This window comes from Cokeromyces recurvatus, assembly GCF_025118155.1.
Source record: "Cokeromyces recurvatus strain NRRL 2243 chromosome Unknown BX663scaffold_1, whole genome shotgun sequence".
NCBI classification, from domain to species: domain Eukaryota; kingdom Fungi; phylum Mucoromycota; class Mucoromycetes; order Mucorales; family Mucoraceae; genus Cokeromyces; species Cokeromyces recurvatus.
The window spans coordinates 1,478,153-1,491,747 of record NW_026251387.1 but is presented as its reverse complement, the minus strand read 5'-3'; the positions used below and the strand labels follow the sequence as shown (position 1 = coordinate 1,491,747).

The 13,595-nt window shown below is 32.1% G+C and overlaps 3 protein-coding genes across 3 annotated transcripts; 2 read left to right on the top strand and 1 right to left on the bottom strand.

The window, feature by feature from the left end:
- Positions 1-1,709: 1,709 nt before the first annotated feature.
- On the top strand, positions 1,710-2,042 carry BX663DRAFT_547665 (uncharacterized protein; the record flags this gene model as incomplete). The annotated part of the gene is made up of 1 exon (XM_051531028.1): positions 1,710-2,042. The coding sequence occupies one exon, from the start codon at positions 1,710-1,712 to the stop codon at positions 2,040-2,042; it is 333 nt and encodes a 110-aa protein (XP_051388017.1).
- Positions 2,043-2,925: 883 nt separating this feature from the next.
- BX663DRAFT_547664 (uncharacterized protein) lies at positions 2,926-3,861 on the top strand (the record flags this gene model as incomplete). Its single annotated transcript, XM_051531027.1, has 3 exons — positions 2,926-3,181; positions 3,254-3,361; positions 3,515-3,861. 3 exons carry the CDS (start codon positions 2,926-2,928, stop codon positions 3,859-3,861), a joined length of 711 nt encoding a protein of 236 aa, XP_051388016.1.
- A 7,630-nt stretch (positions 3,862-11,491) lies between these two features.
- BX663DRAFT_482265 (uncharacterized protein) lies at positions 11,492-12,875 on the bottom strand (the record flags this gene model as incomplete). The annotated part of the gene is made up of 7 exons (XM_051524411.1): positions 11,492-11,532; positions 11,694-11,747; positions 12,039-12,083; positions 12,333-12,355; positions 12,640-12,679; positions 12,726-12,763; positions 12,784-12,875. The coding sequence occupies 7 exons, from the start codon at positions 12,873-12,875 to the stop codon at positions 11,492-11,494; spliced, it is 333 nt and encodes a 110-aa protein (XP_051388015.1).
- Between the last annotated feature and the right edge of the window lie 720 nt (positions 12,876-13,595).

The following is a 13,595-nucleotide window of genomic DNA, read 5'->3' as shown; positions in this document are numbered from 1 at the left end:
AGCTTTTGAATAATAATGATATATTTTAATATAAGTTATAGAGTAATTTAGTTTATTTAGTTTTATATTACTGTTTGATTTATAATAAAGGTTCAAAACTTCTGAAAATCTAGTAACAGCTATAAACTGGCTTTATTTTTTATTCTAAATTGAATATATAAATAAAAATTATAATATCTATTGGCCTTCCCATGATTGTATGATTTGTAACTTAATTGAATAAAATAAATAATCGTAATAGATCATACAGCACACTTCAATAATAACTCTGTCTGTATATATATTAAATATATACTCTTGTATGGAAAAAACAACTAATATAAGCCCTACATGTAAAAATATATTTTTGATTAAACATTTTTAAAAAAATAACTTTAAAAATCAAACAGGGGAAATACAACTAGGCACATTAATTGAATTTACTCAAAGTACGTGAATTAGTAAGAATATTAGATTAAATTTACAAAAGATATGTATATACCTGTAATGATTTTTGAAATTATAATAATTAAATAATTATTCTAGTTCTATAATTATATTATCAAATACAAATTGTTATATTTTTATCTTATCTTATTATTACTCATCATCTTACAAAAGTTTTAAATATGCTTAACTTATTAACCTTTATTTTGTGTAATTCAGTTTAATACACTTTTCTAACTTATGTTTACCTTGCTAGAATTTATTAATAGGTTTTAATGTGCTTTATCTATCTCATTTTTTTTGTTTTATTTTATTAATTATATTTTATCTCTATTTTATTATATTTTACTAGTAAAATACAAACCGTCTTTCACTAATAAACTTAGACAAGCAGAATTCTCGCTTACACAGGCAAAGCTAACTTTTTTTACACACTTGGCACACCTCCCCAAATATTATCATAACATTTCAAACGTCATATAAATATAATAAAATTAAGAACCGTAGAACCCGACAGAATAAGCAATCAATACAAAAAACCAAAAAGAGAAGAAAAAAAAATAATAAAATTACCTAAAACTGTTAAATAAAAACAACTCCCCACATTTATATAGGCATTTATGAAAAAAAACTAATATATTAAGGGGACAAAAAATTGAGGCAAAAAGGATTCGAACTTGCTCCAGCAGATTGAGAACGCGATTACTAGCCACTTATACATTTTAACATTTATTATTTTTTAGTCTTCCGCCATATAACATACAAATGTGGTGTGCGTAGTCAATTTCCAAAAAAGGAAATTGGAAAATTGAAACTCCGACGGGGTTATTTGCAATAGCATCCAACGGTAATAACGACAATAACGGCAATAACGGCAATAACGGCAATAACGGCAATATCGTATGTTCTAAACGGCAATATCGTATGTGCAAAACGGCAATATCGTATGTTCTAAACGGCAATATCGTATGTGCAAAACGGTAATAACGGCAATATCGTATATTCTAAACGGCAATAACGGTAATATCGTACGTTCAAAACGGCAATATCGTATGTTCTAAACGGCAATATCGTATGTGCAAAACGGCAATATCGTATGTGCAAAACGACAATATCGTATATTCGAATTATTGGTCCTGAGTCGGAGACTCTGACTGTGTTACCAATTTTTCCTTTATTTATCGAAAATATATCATAAAATAAAAAAATAATTATAGTTATATAATTATCAATTTTTCTTTCGCAATTTCTGTACTCAACCATTCGAATTACTTAATAGATCTATGTCCAATGAGCACGACGAATTATTACGACGCCTTCAAAACCTGGAGACGTTATTGCAGCAGCAACATTCAGCACCTGTAGCAGCCCATGTGGATCCCTACCTTACTCCACGACCAACTACAGTTGATCTGCAACCTTACGATGAATTCTATGATGTTCTTTCTGACGCAGCTGCTGATTTCTTTAGATCACCTCTGTCAGAAGCCGACTGTCGCAAATTCCTCAATCTCTGTCCTTCCAACTCGGACCGACGTTATCGTGCACCTGTTTTACAACGTTCTGTCAATGCTAGATGTTGTGTATATAATGATGTATTACATAATATCTTATAATGTACAAATCAGAGTCATGAAGAACCGGATGATATTATAATTATTAGTTATACACTTTATGCATACAATATTATTTGATTTCAGTTTATAAGACATTCTTGTGATGAGAAAAAATAATGTTATAATAAATACTAACTCTACAAAATAATGATAAGAAAAACATAGTGTAAGGAGTTATTAATGATAAAGATATATGAATTATAGATTATACCTATTAATTATATATATGCATTATTATTTAATGTTGTCTAAAATACTAACTTATAAATATAATCATATACTATCTATGAGAACTCTATTCTAATTGAATACACTATATAATATAATGAAATTCATTTAAGTAGTACATTGAGGAATGAATATAACATAAAGAAGCTGGTTAGAATATAAATCTATATATCAAAAGTGTCTTTCCTATATCATTCACAAGTATGAAAAAACGAGATTTTATTATTTTGTTTCAAGAAAAATAACCGGCTAAATCAAGCACCAATAATTTAATGTTTATTAGAGTTAACTGAGATTAATTCTCAGTCAGGGCAAAGACTAGAGCTCTAACACAATAATTTTAATTATTCTATGGGAAATATTCTTCTTTCAAGATATCTTCACTCTGTTCCTGTCTCGAAGTAACCCGTTCTCCACAAGATATAAATAAGGATCCATTTTGCACTCATCTTTTGAAAACTCAGTTTTTTCATTTTTTAATTTTTAATTTTCATTTTGATAATAAAAGTTTTATACAAAGTTTTCACAGATTTATTCTGTCTTATTCTTTTGTTATCTTTGTCTTATCAACACTAGAACACTTACTCGCAAGTTTGATCAACAGCTTGCCGACGTACAATATCGCCTGTCTGGACTCACTTGACCGATTGACCTTATGGCACATAATCTTGCCCAAGGACATACTCCAACTATTGCTGATTCTACGAGTTTTATTCGTACGATTCACAGCTTACTGTCTGATGTTGCCTCTCACATCACTCAACTTCGTATTGATAACATTTGTCGAGATGCCGGCTTGCCAACGGCCCCACTTGCAGCCAACTCAGATGATGAAGACGCTTTGTTGGATACGACACGCATTTTCGAACAGTCCAAGCTCTCCAAAGCCATTCAAGATGCTCAATCCAAAGGTCGTACTTCCTGAAAGAAAAAGGGAAAACGTTCTAACAGTAGTCCAAGATCCACTACTGTCCAATCCGAAGACCACTTCTCCAAGTCTTCTGACAAATCTAATTTATCTGGTACCACTTCAAGACCTACCACACCTTCTGCTCCTCGTGCTTCAAACTCTTCTTCTCACAACTCTCGGGGTTTTCAGAAACGCTAAAACCTCGACCTGTTGGCGGACGTCTTCAATATTATCAAGACGCATGGACAAAGATAACAAACAACCAATGGATTCTCGATATCATTCAAAACGGATTTCGAATCCACTTTACTACCGATCCACTTCTTCAATCAAGTTTCCAACAGCAATAACATCACAAGCACGAACAGCAATCGAGACCGAGATCTTATCATTACTAGAGAAGAAAGCGATAGAGAAAACCCATGGTCCCGGTTTCCTTTCCCATCTCTTCATCGTACCCAAGAAGACCGGCGACCTTCGTCCCGTACTCAATCTACGACCACTAAATCAGTACGTACCACGAAGACCATTCAAAATGGAAACTATTCAACTCGTTTGCAAAATGATCCAACCGCAAGATTACCTTACTTCTATCGACCTACAGGATGCATTCCTCCATGTACTAGTTCACTCAGCCTCTCGAAAGTGGATCCTTCCCCATATACCGCCGTCGGACTTTGAAAAATGCAATTTTATTTTACGGGAATGGCTCTCTAATATATTACTAGTGAAAAAATACTGACTTTGACGTTTCTTGACTTCTTGAGGTACGAAAGAGTAAAATTTCAGATAGTATTAAACAAAAATGACAAAGAATATAATTAACTTTTTATAATATTTAATGGTTTTCTTTATTCAAAATTAATATTTTCTCGATATTTATATTAAATTTGCTACAACAATAAAGTTTATGTGACAACAGGGAAAATCGTGATTATTGATTATAGTAAAGATGCATAAGTGTTGTCTTCTTGATTTTCTCATGTTGTCAACTAATTATGCCGACGTCTTTTATTTTCACAAATTATGCATAATTTTGACTTCTTTCTTCTCACGTCCGAATCCTTTACTATCGGCTTAAATCTTCTTTTATTTTGCCTATTAATTCTAAACGATAGATTGTACTCTACTTCTATTTGTTGGTTCTCTACTTCGTTCCTAATAGACTGGACAATCCAACATATTTTAGCTGTAGGTTATCACTACTAGTGGTATTACAATAAAAGGAAATTCTATTTTTCCAAGTCCGACGGCGGTATATGGGGAATTAACCTAAATGTGCTCATTGGTAATTTTTTAATTTTTTGAAAAAATTCTTCTCAACCGTATCAAAAGAAAAGCTCTCTTTATTAAAGATTTAAGAAAAATAAAATATTTATAATAATTATAAAAAAAACATATCGAAAAAGTAGTCATAGGTCACGTGACTGCCTTTTATATAATTGCCATCTTATAATTATTATACACTGCGTCAAACTGATATGTTCGTGGTGCTTAACAGTAGAATCCTTTTCTTTTATTTTTTTTTTGTGAAGCTAATGTTTCTTCTAGTTACTTTTATACTGAGACAAAGGTATAAATGTAAGTTGAATATTGCTTTTGTTCTTTATGTCGTCGTTAATGAATTGATATTTCTTTCTGTTACTGTTTCTATATTTAATTGACAATCTTCTGTATTGTCGTTTCAGTTCAATTAATCAAATTACAATTAAACAACTTGATAAAAATTTAAAGCAAAGTAAAAAGCTTGATTTTATTCCATTATATTAAAAAATGATACTTAAATAAAAAAAATGATATTATATAAAAGGAAATATTAAAGAAGGGTAAATTAAAATGAAATAAATTGAATTGCCGGACTTGTCCGGTATATCACGTGACTGTTAACTAAATTTTTTGTGTGCAAATTTTATATTTTTATACCACTTGTCAAAATGTCGTTTCTTGACTTCTTGAGATACAAAAGAGTAAAACTTTAGACGGTATTAAACAAAAAATAACAAAGAATATAATTAAGTTTTTATAATATTTATTGATTGTCTTTATTTAAAATCAATTATTTTTCGATATTTATATTAATTTTGCTACAAAATAAAGTTTATATGACAACAGGGAAAATCGTGATTGTAGTAAAGATGCATAAGTGTTGTCTTCTTGATTTTCTCATGTTGTCAATTGATTATGCCGACGTTTTCTATCTTCACAAATCATGCATAACTTCGACTTCTTCTTTCTCACGTCGGACTCCTTTACTGATGGTTTAAATCTTCTCTTATTCAGTCTATTTATTCTGAACGGCAGATTATATTCCACTTCTATTGGCTGCGTATCTACTTCGTTGCTAATGAACTGGACATTACCCCCCTCCTTGTTTGGTGATCGTCCTCGAGCACTTAGAACTGGGCTGTTGGCAAGAGAGTCAGCGGCACTATCAATGCAAGGATTATCCTCAATGTCAACATCAAAGGTTTCAATGGAAGTTTCAACCGTGATTGGGGTGTCTTCAGGGTGAATGTCCGGCTCGGGAAGCGAATTATCGTTTGATTCTTGTAGAAGAGGAATATCTTGTTCAAAATGTAGATCTTCATCACAAGGTTCAATTTTGTCATCATTTACAAAAGAAGATATTGTTGAAGTCATGGTGCTCTGGTCATTATACATGGGGGGGCTGGTTGAAGATACTTCTGTTTGTGATGGATGCAACGTCTCGTCGGTGGTATGAATATCAGTGGGGGAACTAACGGGATCAACTGTATCAATAGTAATGTCTGCTGTTTCAGCTTCTATATCCGTAGGAAGAGTTGGAACTGTGCCTGCGATACCAGCATTATGCATTACTGTTCTCCATTCTGAACGTGCAGCAACGGGATCGTACCAAGGGGCTATAGGTGTAGTACCATGAGCGGCTTTTAGGCGATCGACATGAACTAACGACTGCAACGGCTCACCAGCTAATGTTTGTAAACGATAAGTTCCGAACTCGGGAAATGATTCTACCACGATATAAGGGCCTTTGAACGTAGGTTCAAGAGTGAAGCGACCTTCATGAGTAAGTAGGACTTTGTCACCTATTTCAAAAGAAGTTTTTCTAATGTGTGCATCCCATTTTTCTTTATCTTGCTCTGCCATAGCTTTCATTTTGAATTCTGCAGCTGCGCGGTGTTGTCCCAAATTAGTTAATTCTCTAGAGGTATAGTCAGCTACTGTCCTAGGGTCTTTGAAAGTGTCCTTGTCGATATACGGAATTAATGTGTCACCAGGTAATCTTGGTTCACGACCATACGTTAAATAGAAGGGACTATAACCTGTTGTGGAATGTACACGAATTCGAGCGGCCCAAAGCGCGGCATTCACAAATTCATCCCATCGATGAAGTGCACCATTTACATATTTACGTAACATACTTTTTAAAACACCATTGAATCGTTCAACCTTCGCATTTGTACGTGGATGATACGCTGAAGTTAATTTGTGTTGAGTCCCCACTCGTTTTAAGTATGCATTTACCAAAGCCGAATTAAAGTTAGCTCCTCGATCCGTTAAGATTTCGGATGGACAACCATGCCTCATCATGATTTCTTCATATATAAAGTCTGCGACAGCCTCTTTAGTAGCTCTGGTACTGCTCTAGCAACTGGCCAGTTGTAGCGTAATCCACAGCAACGATTAACCATTTGTTTTTATTTAGTGTAGTGGGAATTCGCCAATAAAATCGATATGCCAACGATCAAAGCAGAGGGTACTTTTAAAGGATGCATAATCGTGGTGTATTTTCCTGGCGACTATTACTTGGCAAGTGGGCATGTTTTTAACCATTCTTCAAGTCCTTCTTCATTGTGGCCACCAAAACGAGGAGTAAACACTTAAGCATAGTTTTGAAACCTGCGTGCCATATGTTTCATGATATCTGGCAACTGTATCGGCTCGGTTAGCAAATGGCAGAAAGGGACAGCTTGTATTATATTTTTCTCCGTATCAGTGATCACCTTACGAAGACCTTTTATCACGGATGATGAAATTATCTTTTTATCTTCTAGATATTTCGTAAGTCATTCGATTTTACTCTATCCAGGTTAGTGTAAATAAGGCCAGTCATTTTGGATTGATACTGAAGCATTTCTTATATTCCATGTAGCATATAATAATCCGGTTCGAACGAAGTAGTAGCACAAGAGGTATTTGGTCCACCTATTCTTGACAAGATATCTGGTACGTTATTTTCCTTCCTGGCTTGTACTCGATGTCAGGCGCATACAACTCCAGTTCATTCATCCACCTTGTTAACGAGGAGATGGTCGTTCTTGAGATCGATAGTAACATAAAGGCAAATGTCAGTTAGTATCTTGTACCCTCCTTTACATCCATCAATAAAGCATCGCCAGCTTCTGAGTGCATGCAATATTCCTAACATTCTCGTTCTTGTACAGCATATTTCCTTTCAGCAGCAGAAACTTCTTGATTCATATGCAATAGGATGCCATAATGGCGGTGTTGATCATCTGGTTGTAGAGTACAGCACCACATCCAAATCCGATGCATCGTTTCAATTCTATATGGTTTATCCATATCAGGCAGTCGTAAAACGGAGCAGATGTTAGTAACAATTTTAGTTATCAAAGCTTTCTTGCATTCAGTAGTCCATATGATTGCACGTTTTTGGCACCGTACCTCTAGTTAAGTCCGTCAACGGTGAAGCAATAGAAGCAAGTTGGAATAAATCTTCGATAGTATTGGGCAAGACCTATGAATGTCGAACTTCCTGACATTTGTTGGACGAGGGAAGTTACGAATGACTTCAGTCTTCTGGGGACTAGGTAAGATTCCTTCTGGAGTATCTTGAATCCAACGAAAATCAAGTCTCTTTTACCAAATTCACATTTTTCAAATTTGCAATTAGATTGGCCTCCTTCAGTAAATTCAAAACGTGTCGAACATGTTGTTTATGTTGTTCTTCCGTCTTACTAAAAATCAATATGTCATCAAGGTAGACTAATGCAAATTTATCCAGACAATCACCAGAACTTTGTTCATTAGACTTTGGAATGTTGGTGGGCATTTGTCAGTCCAAAAGGTAAACTAAAAATTCAAATTGTCCATAACGGGTGTTGAAAGCTGTCTTTGGTATATCCTCGGGTCTAATTCTGACTTGGTGATATCCAGATTTGAGATCAAGACTAGTAAAATAAGAAGCACCTTTTACTCGATCCAAGCACTCATCAATTCTAGGTAAGGGATGATTGTTTCTCACGGTGACCTTATTTAGAGCCCTATAGTCAATGCACATTCTCATTTCACCATTCTTTTTCTTCACAAACAAAACAGGAGCACCCCATGGAGACGCACTAGGACGAATCAATCCTAATTTAGTAGTTCTTTGATTTGGCGTTGTAGTTCATCCAATTCAGCGGGACTCATTTTAATGGTGGACGACTAACCGGTGAGGCATTACCAGTGTTGATAACATGTACAACTTCACGTTCTGGTGGCAGTCCAGGTAATTCCTCACGGAAACAGAAGAAATTCTTTGACTAGGTCATCCCAATATTTTTCTTGTACCGTTGATGGGTTCTTTTGATCATTTGATTCAACCACATTGAAGTACATTAGATACCTTCTGCACCTTTTTTCAGACATCTTTCTGCTTGCTTATGTGAGATCAAATAATTCAAATCCAAGGCCAATTTTGCTTGTGTATTATAATGATCATTGCATGGTGTCAGTTTTATTTGATCATTTATTATCCAGGAGTCCGTGGTCCAGTCAGGTTTTGGATCTACTTCTTTTAACCATGAACGCCCAAGAATCAAGTCAAATTTTGTAGGGAATACGTATGCTGTTACTGTTTTTACAAAGCCATTTAAGTTCAGTTTCAATGTAGCCTTTTGAGTGATTTCTGCTATATTCCCATTTGCTATTTCAACTTGTCGATCATTAACAAAAGAAACATCTTGTGCCCATTTAGTTATTTCTGGAGAAACATAATTTTCACTAGCACCACTATCAATTAAGATATTGAGACATTTATCATTGATGTATCCCTGATATAGAGGTAGTTGAGTAGAGACAGTGTTTAATTCAGTTAGATACTTGAGTTCTGCCGCCAAATCATGATTTGATGATGTAATTGGTACTAATTCTGTGATTATTCTTTTGTTATCAACAGGAGAGGATGAGCATTGTTTGTTTTCAGTCTTATTGTAGTCATTAGAACAGGAGTAGGGAACAAATTCAATCATTTCTTTATTAATATTTTGATGAACACAATTTTGACAATTTACAATATTATTATGAGGAGAAGGAAGATTTTCCGAATTCTCATGTAGTTGTACTTCCTTGTCATCAACTACATTTAGTGAAAATCCTTTTTTGATGACACCTGACTTTTTCCTTGACTATTGAGTTTTTGATATTTTTCCAACTCCAACCTTTTTATATCATCACGACGGATTTTGCAATAACGACGGATGTGCCCCATTTTTCCACAGTAGTGACAATGATATTATTACGAGTATTTCTTCCAGGTTCCCGATAAGAAGATATAACATCCAGATCCATTGGTTCACCCGCATAAGCTCCTTGTTGACGATAACCATTATAACCTCGTCGATAGTATTGTTGACCTTCATGGATAGCGCTATCATGTGCAATAGCAATACGAATAGCTTCCTTCAGAGGACAAGGCAATACTTGTCGTACTTCGGATCTTGTAGTCTTGTTTAAGATTCCCCTCATAAATTTGTCACATGCTTCATCATCAGTTATTCCAGGAATAGCGGCTATAATATCCATAAAACCATTTACATAATCAATTAATGAACCAGTTTGATGATAGACTGCTAGTTTGTCACGAGCCAAACGGACTGCGTCATCTGGTCGGAAAAAATCAATAAGTTCCCTTTTAAAGGTTAACCAGTCTTCAGGTTCATCGTTAGCAATTTCCAGTGTCCTATACCAGGCATCAGCTCTTCCTCTGAGTAAAGTAATAGCATAATTTTTCATCCTGATATGGTCCCATTCATGGAAAGCAGCATATCTTTCCATTGTACGAATCCATGAGTCAATGGTCATAGCATCTCTTACACCATCATAAGTGGGAGGTTCAGTAGTTTTATGAGTAGTGACCTTGGACATAGAGTTATAATTTTCTTTTAAAGCCTTAGTAAATTCTTTCATAATAGTTGCATACATTTCCGTATATTCTCCAATCTTTGAGTCTTGTTGTTCCTTATTAATAACTTGGTCTTCACTTGTAGATGTATTCATTCTTGTTCAAAGTCAATATAAACTTGTATTATCAATTATTTCCAAACTATAGTAGTTAACAGCACTTAGGCAAATATCAAATATTTTAATCAGCACGGAGGCACAGCACAAAGGCAATCAGTAAGTAAATAGTATTAAACAGCACAAAGGGCACACAAAATAATATAAGCTAGTAGATACGAAACGCTCTGATGCTACCAATTGTCGTTTCTTGACTTCTTGAGATACAAAAGAGTAAAACTTTAGACGGTATTAAACAAAAAATAACAAAGAATATAATTAAGTTTTTATAATATTTATTGATTGTCTTTATTTAAAATCAATTATTTTTCGATATTTATATTAATTTTGCTACAAAATAAAGTTTATATGACAACAGGGAAAATCGTGATTGTAGTAAAGATGCATAAGTGTTGTCTTCTTGATTTTCTCATGTTGTCAATTGATTATGCCGACGTTTTCTATCTTCACAAATCATGCATAACTTCGACTTCTTCTTTCTCACGTCGGACTCCTTTACTGATGGTTTAAATCTTCTCTTATTCAGTCTATTTATTCTGAACGGCAGATTATATTCCACACTGCAATCATCTGAGTATATTTTTTACAAGATATAACACAGGATTTGATTATATCTTGCACTATATCATGTACTACAAGAATTAGACATTTCTTGTATGTGCAAGATATATGTACAAGATATGTATAAATCCTGCCTCAAAATCATACAAGATATAACCAAGATATAAACAAATCTTGCACTTTTTCTACAGGATATATACAAGTTTTGAACATTTCTTGTACTTTTTTCTACAAGATACACACAGGGTTTATATATTTCATGTACTGTTTTTTACAAGTTTTGATTAAATCCTGTACTTTATAATTGCTTTTCATTTGCTAATATTTTACATACCATGTTGTTTATCATTGGCTTTATGCTTCATGACTCATCAAAACATGGTTATACATTATTGGGTTATATAGATGGTATTTTATTCCCTTTTAGGCTTTGTTTATATTAAATAGGCTTCTTTATTGCCTTTCTTTATTGGACGTTATTAAATACATTGTTTACAAAAAATGTGGCTTTTTATTTACTTTTTTTATTTATTTATTTATTACATAAAAAATTGGTACATATAAAATAATAATAATAATAATAATATAATATAATATAATATAATAATAATATAATAATATAATAAAAGAGTATGCTATAAGCATTACATGTAAAATATTACACTTACCTTGAATACATATTCTATTGATAACATGGCCATTGATTAAAGAATCCTTTCGGGCTTTGGGGAAAAAAAAGAAAAAGAACACAGAGATTGCAAGGATTATCATACAGAACAGAAACAAAAAGTAGTAGCAATTGAAGTGATCAACAGAAAAGTATTCCATTTACAAAAGAAGCATACACTATTAATAGAATAAATAATTAATAAAAGCTAACATATGATAAAGTATAGAAATATCATATTTACCAAAAAAAAAAAAAAATACAAAAGGCTAGATCTATGTTTGTGCTGCAGAGAAAAGAATATTAGTTAAATCTCGGGTATTATTATTTTTTTCCCACACTATACCTTTCAATGTTACATTAGAATGATGTACACTTGTACTTGACCTCCCTGTTATATAAAGAATTGTTAATACACATATTGAAATAGTTAAAGATAAAGGTGTTATTTTATATACCTTTTTTCAATAGATAAATAATACAAGTCTTTGTTGTAGATCTGAATCAAATATTGCTGCTGCATAATAAAGACCAACACATACCTATTTAATTGTTTCATTTTAGTTGTTTTTGATTTAAGAAAAGAGAAAAATTAAAAAAAAAAAGATACATATATTTTCAAAATAATGTAAATACTTACAATTTGAAATAATCAACAAAGACCTATAATTTAAATACATATATAAAAAAGAGTAATAGCTAACAATATTAAAATGAACATCTATTACAATAAAAAAATTAGTAGTTTAACGAATGTATTAAAAAATGAAAAAAAAAGGAAAAAAGGATGTGATTACCTCTTTTTTTTTTAAAAAAAAAGTTTTTTTTTCGGTCCGCTATTGAAATAAAACGAACTAAATTATTGAATAGCAGCAAACTCTATATATACAATGTAAAAAGTCTTAGCAATACATTTATATTTTTTGCACTAACTTATTATCTTTTACCTTTCAAAATGTCTGTTACTTTGAACAATAATATCCTTTACTAAAAATATTTGAGAATTGTTAATTACATGTGTTAATTCATTTACCAATGTCATCTTCATTAAACAATGGAGATGTCATTACTCTTGTAATTGTAGTAATTACCTCTTGAAAATATATAGTAAAGTCTTTAGGGCTTTTTTTTTTGAGCTGATTGCAGAACATTTGCATTTGTCAATGTCGGTAATGTTGGTCATTGTTAAATAAAGAATAAAAAAAGTAAAATATAAAATAATTTTACTAGGGGGGATTAAATTTGAATTTTTTTTTTTTTAAAAAAAAAAAGGAATTTAATTGAAATGAACACAACTACATTAATTATATAATTGCTAAATCTTGTTTTTATTTTTCTCTAAATTCACTAATTGTAAACGAATGTATATAATCACTAATAATGGAATTGCTTTAATTTACATTCGCAATTAGTTTTTTTTTTTCTTCATTTCAAAATTAAAGTCAATTAATAAATCAACACATTACACGATCTAATTGAAATGCAAAATAGATTAGATTGAATGCAATTTAATTAAACATCTTTTTTTTATTTACATATAATAAAAATTCTTTATTTTATTTATATAATTATAATACATATTTTTATTATATTACGTGTACTATTTTTTTTTTTGGTAAAAACTTGAGTGAGAAAAAAAAACATCAAGTATGATTTGAAACAATTGCAATGTATTTTACATTATTGAAATGTAATTTACATTTTATAAGCCTATAATTAAAGTTACGCATATAAAATTTGTGGGGAATAAAAAAAAATGAAAAATAAATAAAAAAATGTTAAAGTACTTTTTCAGAATCCGCAATTTTTATTTTTTTTTCATTTTATGTAATTTTATTGGCGGAAATGCCGGATAAAGGAAATTCCTGGTCTACAGCCAAAATAGCTGTAAAATTAAAAATTA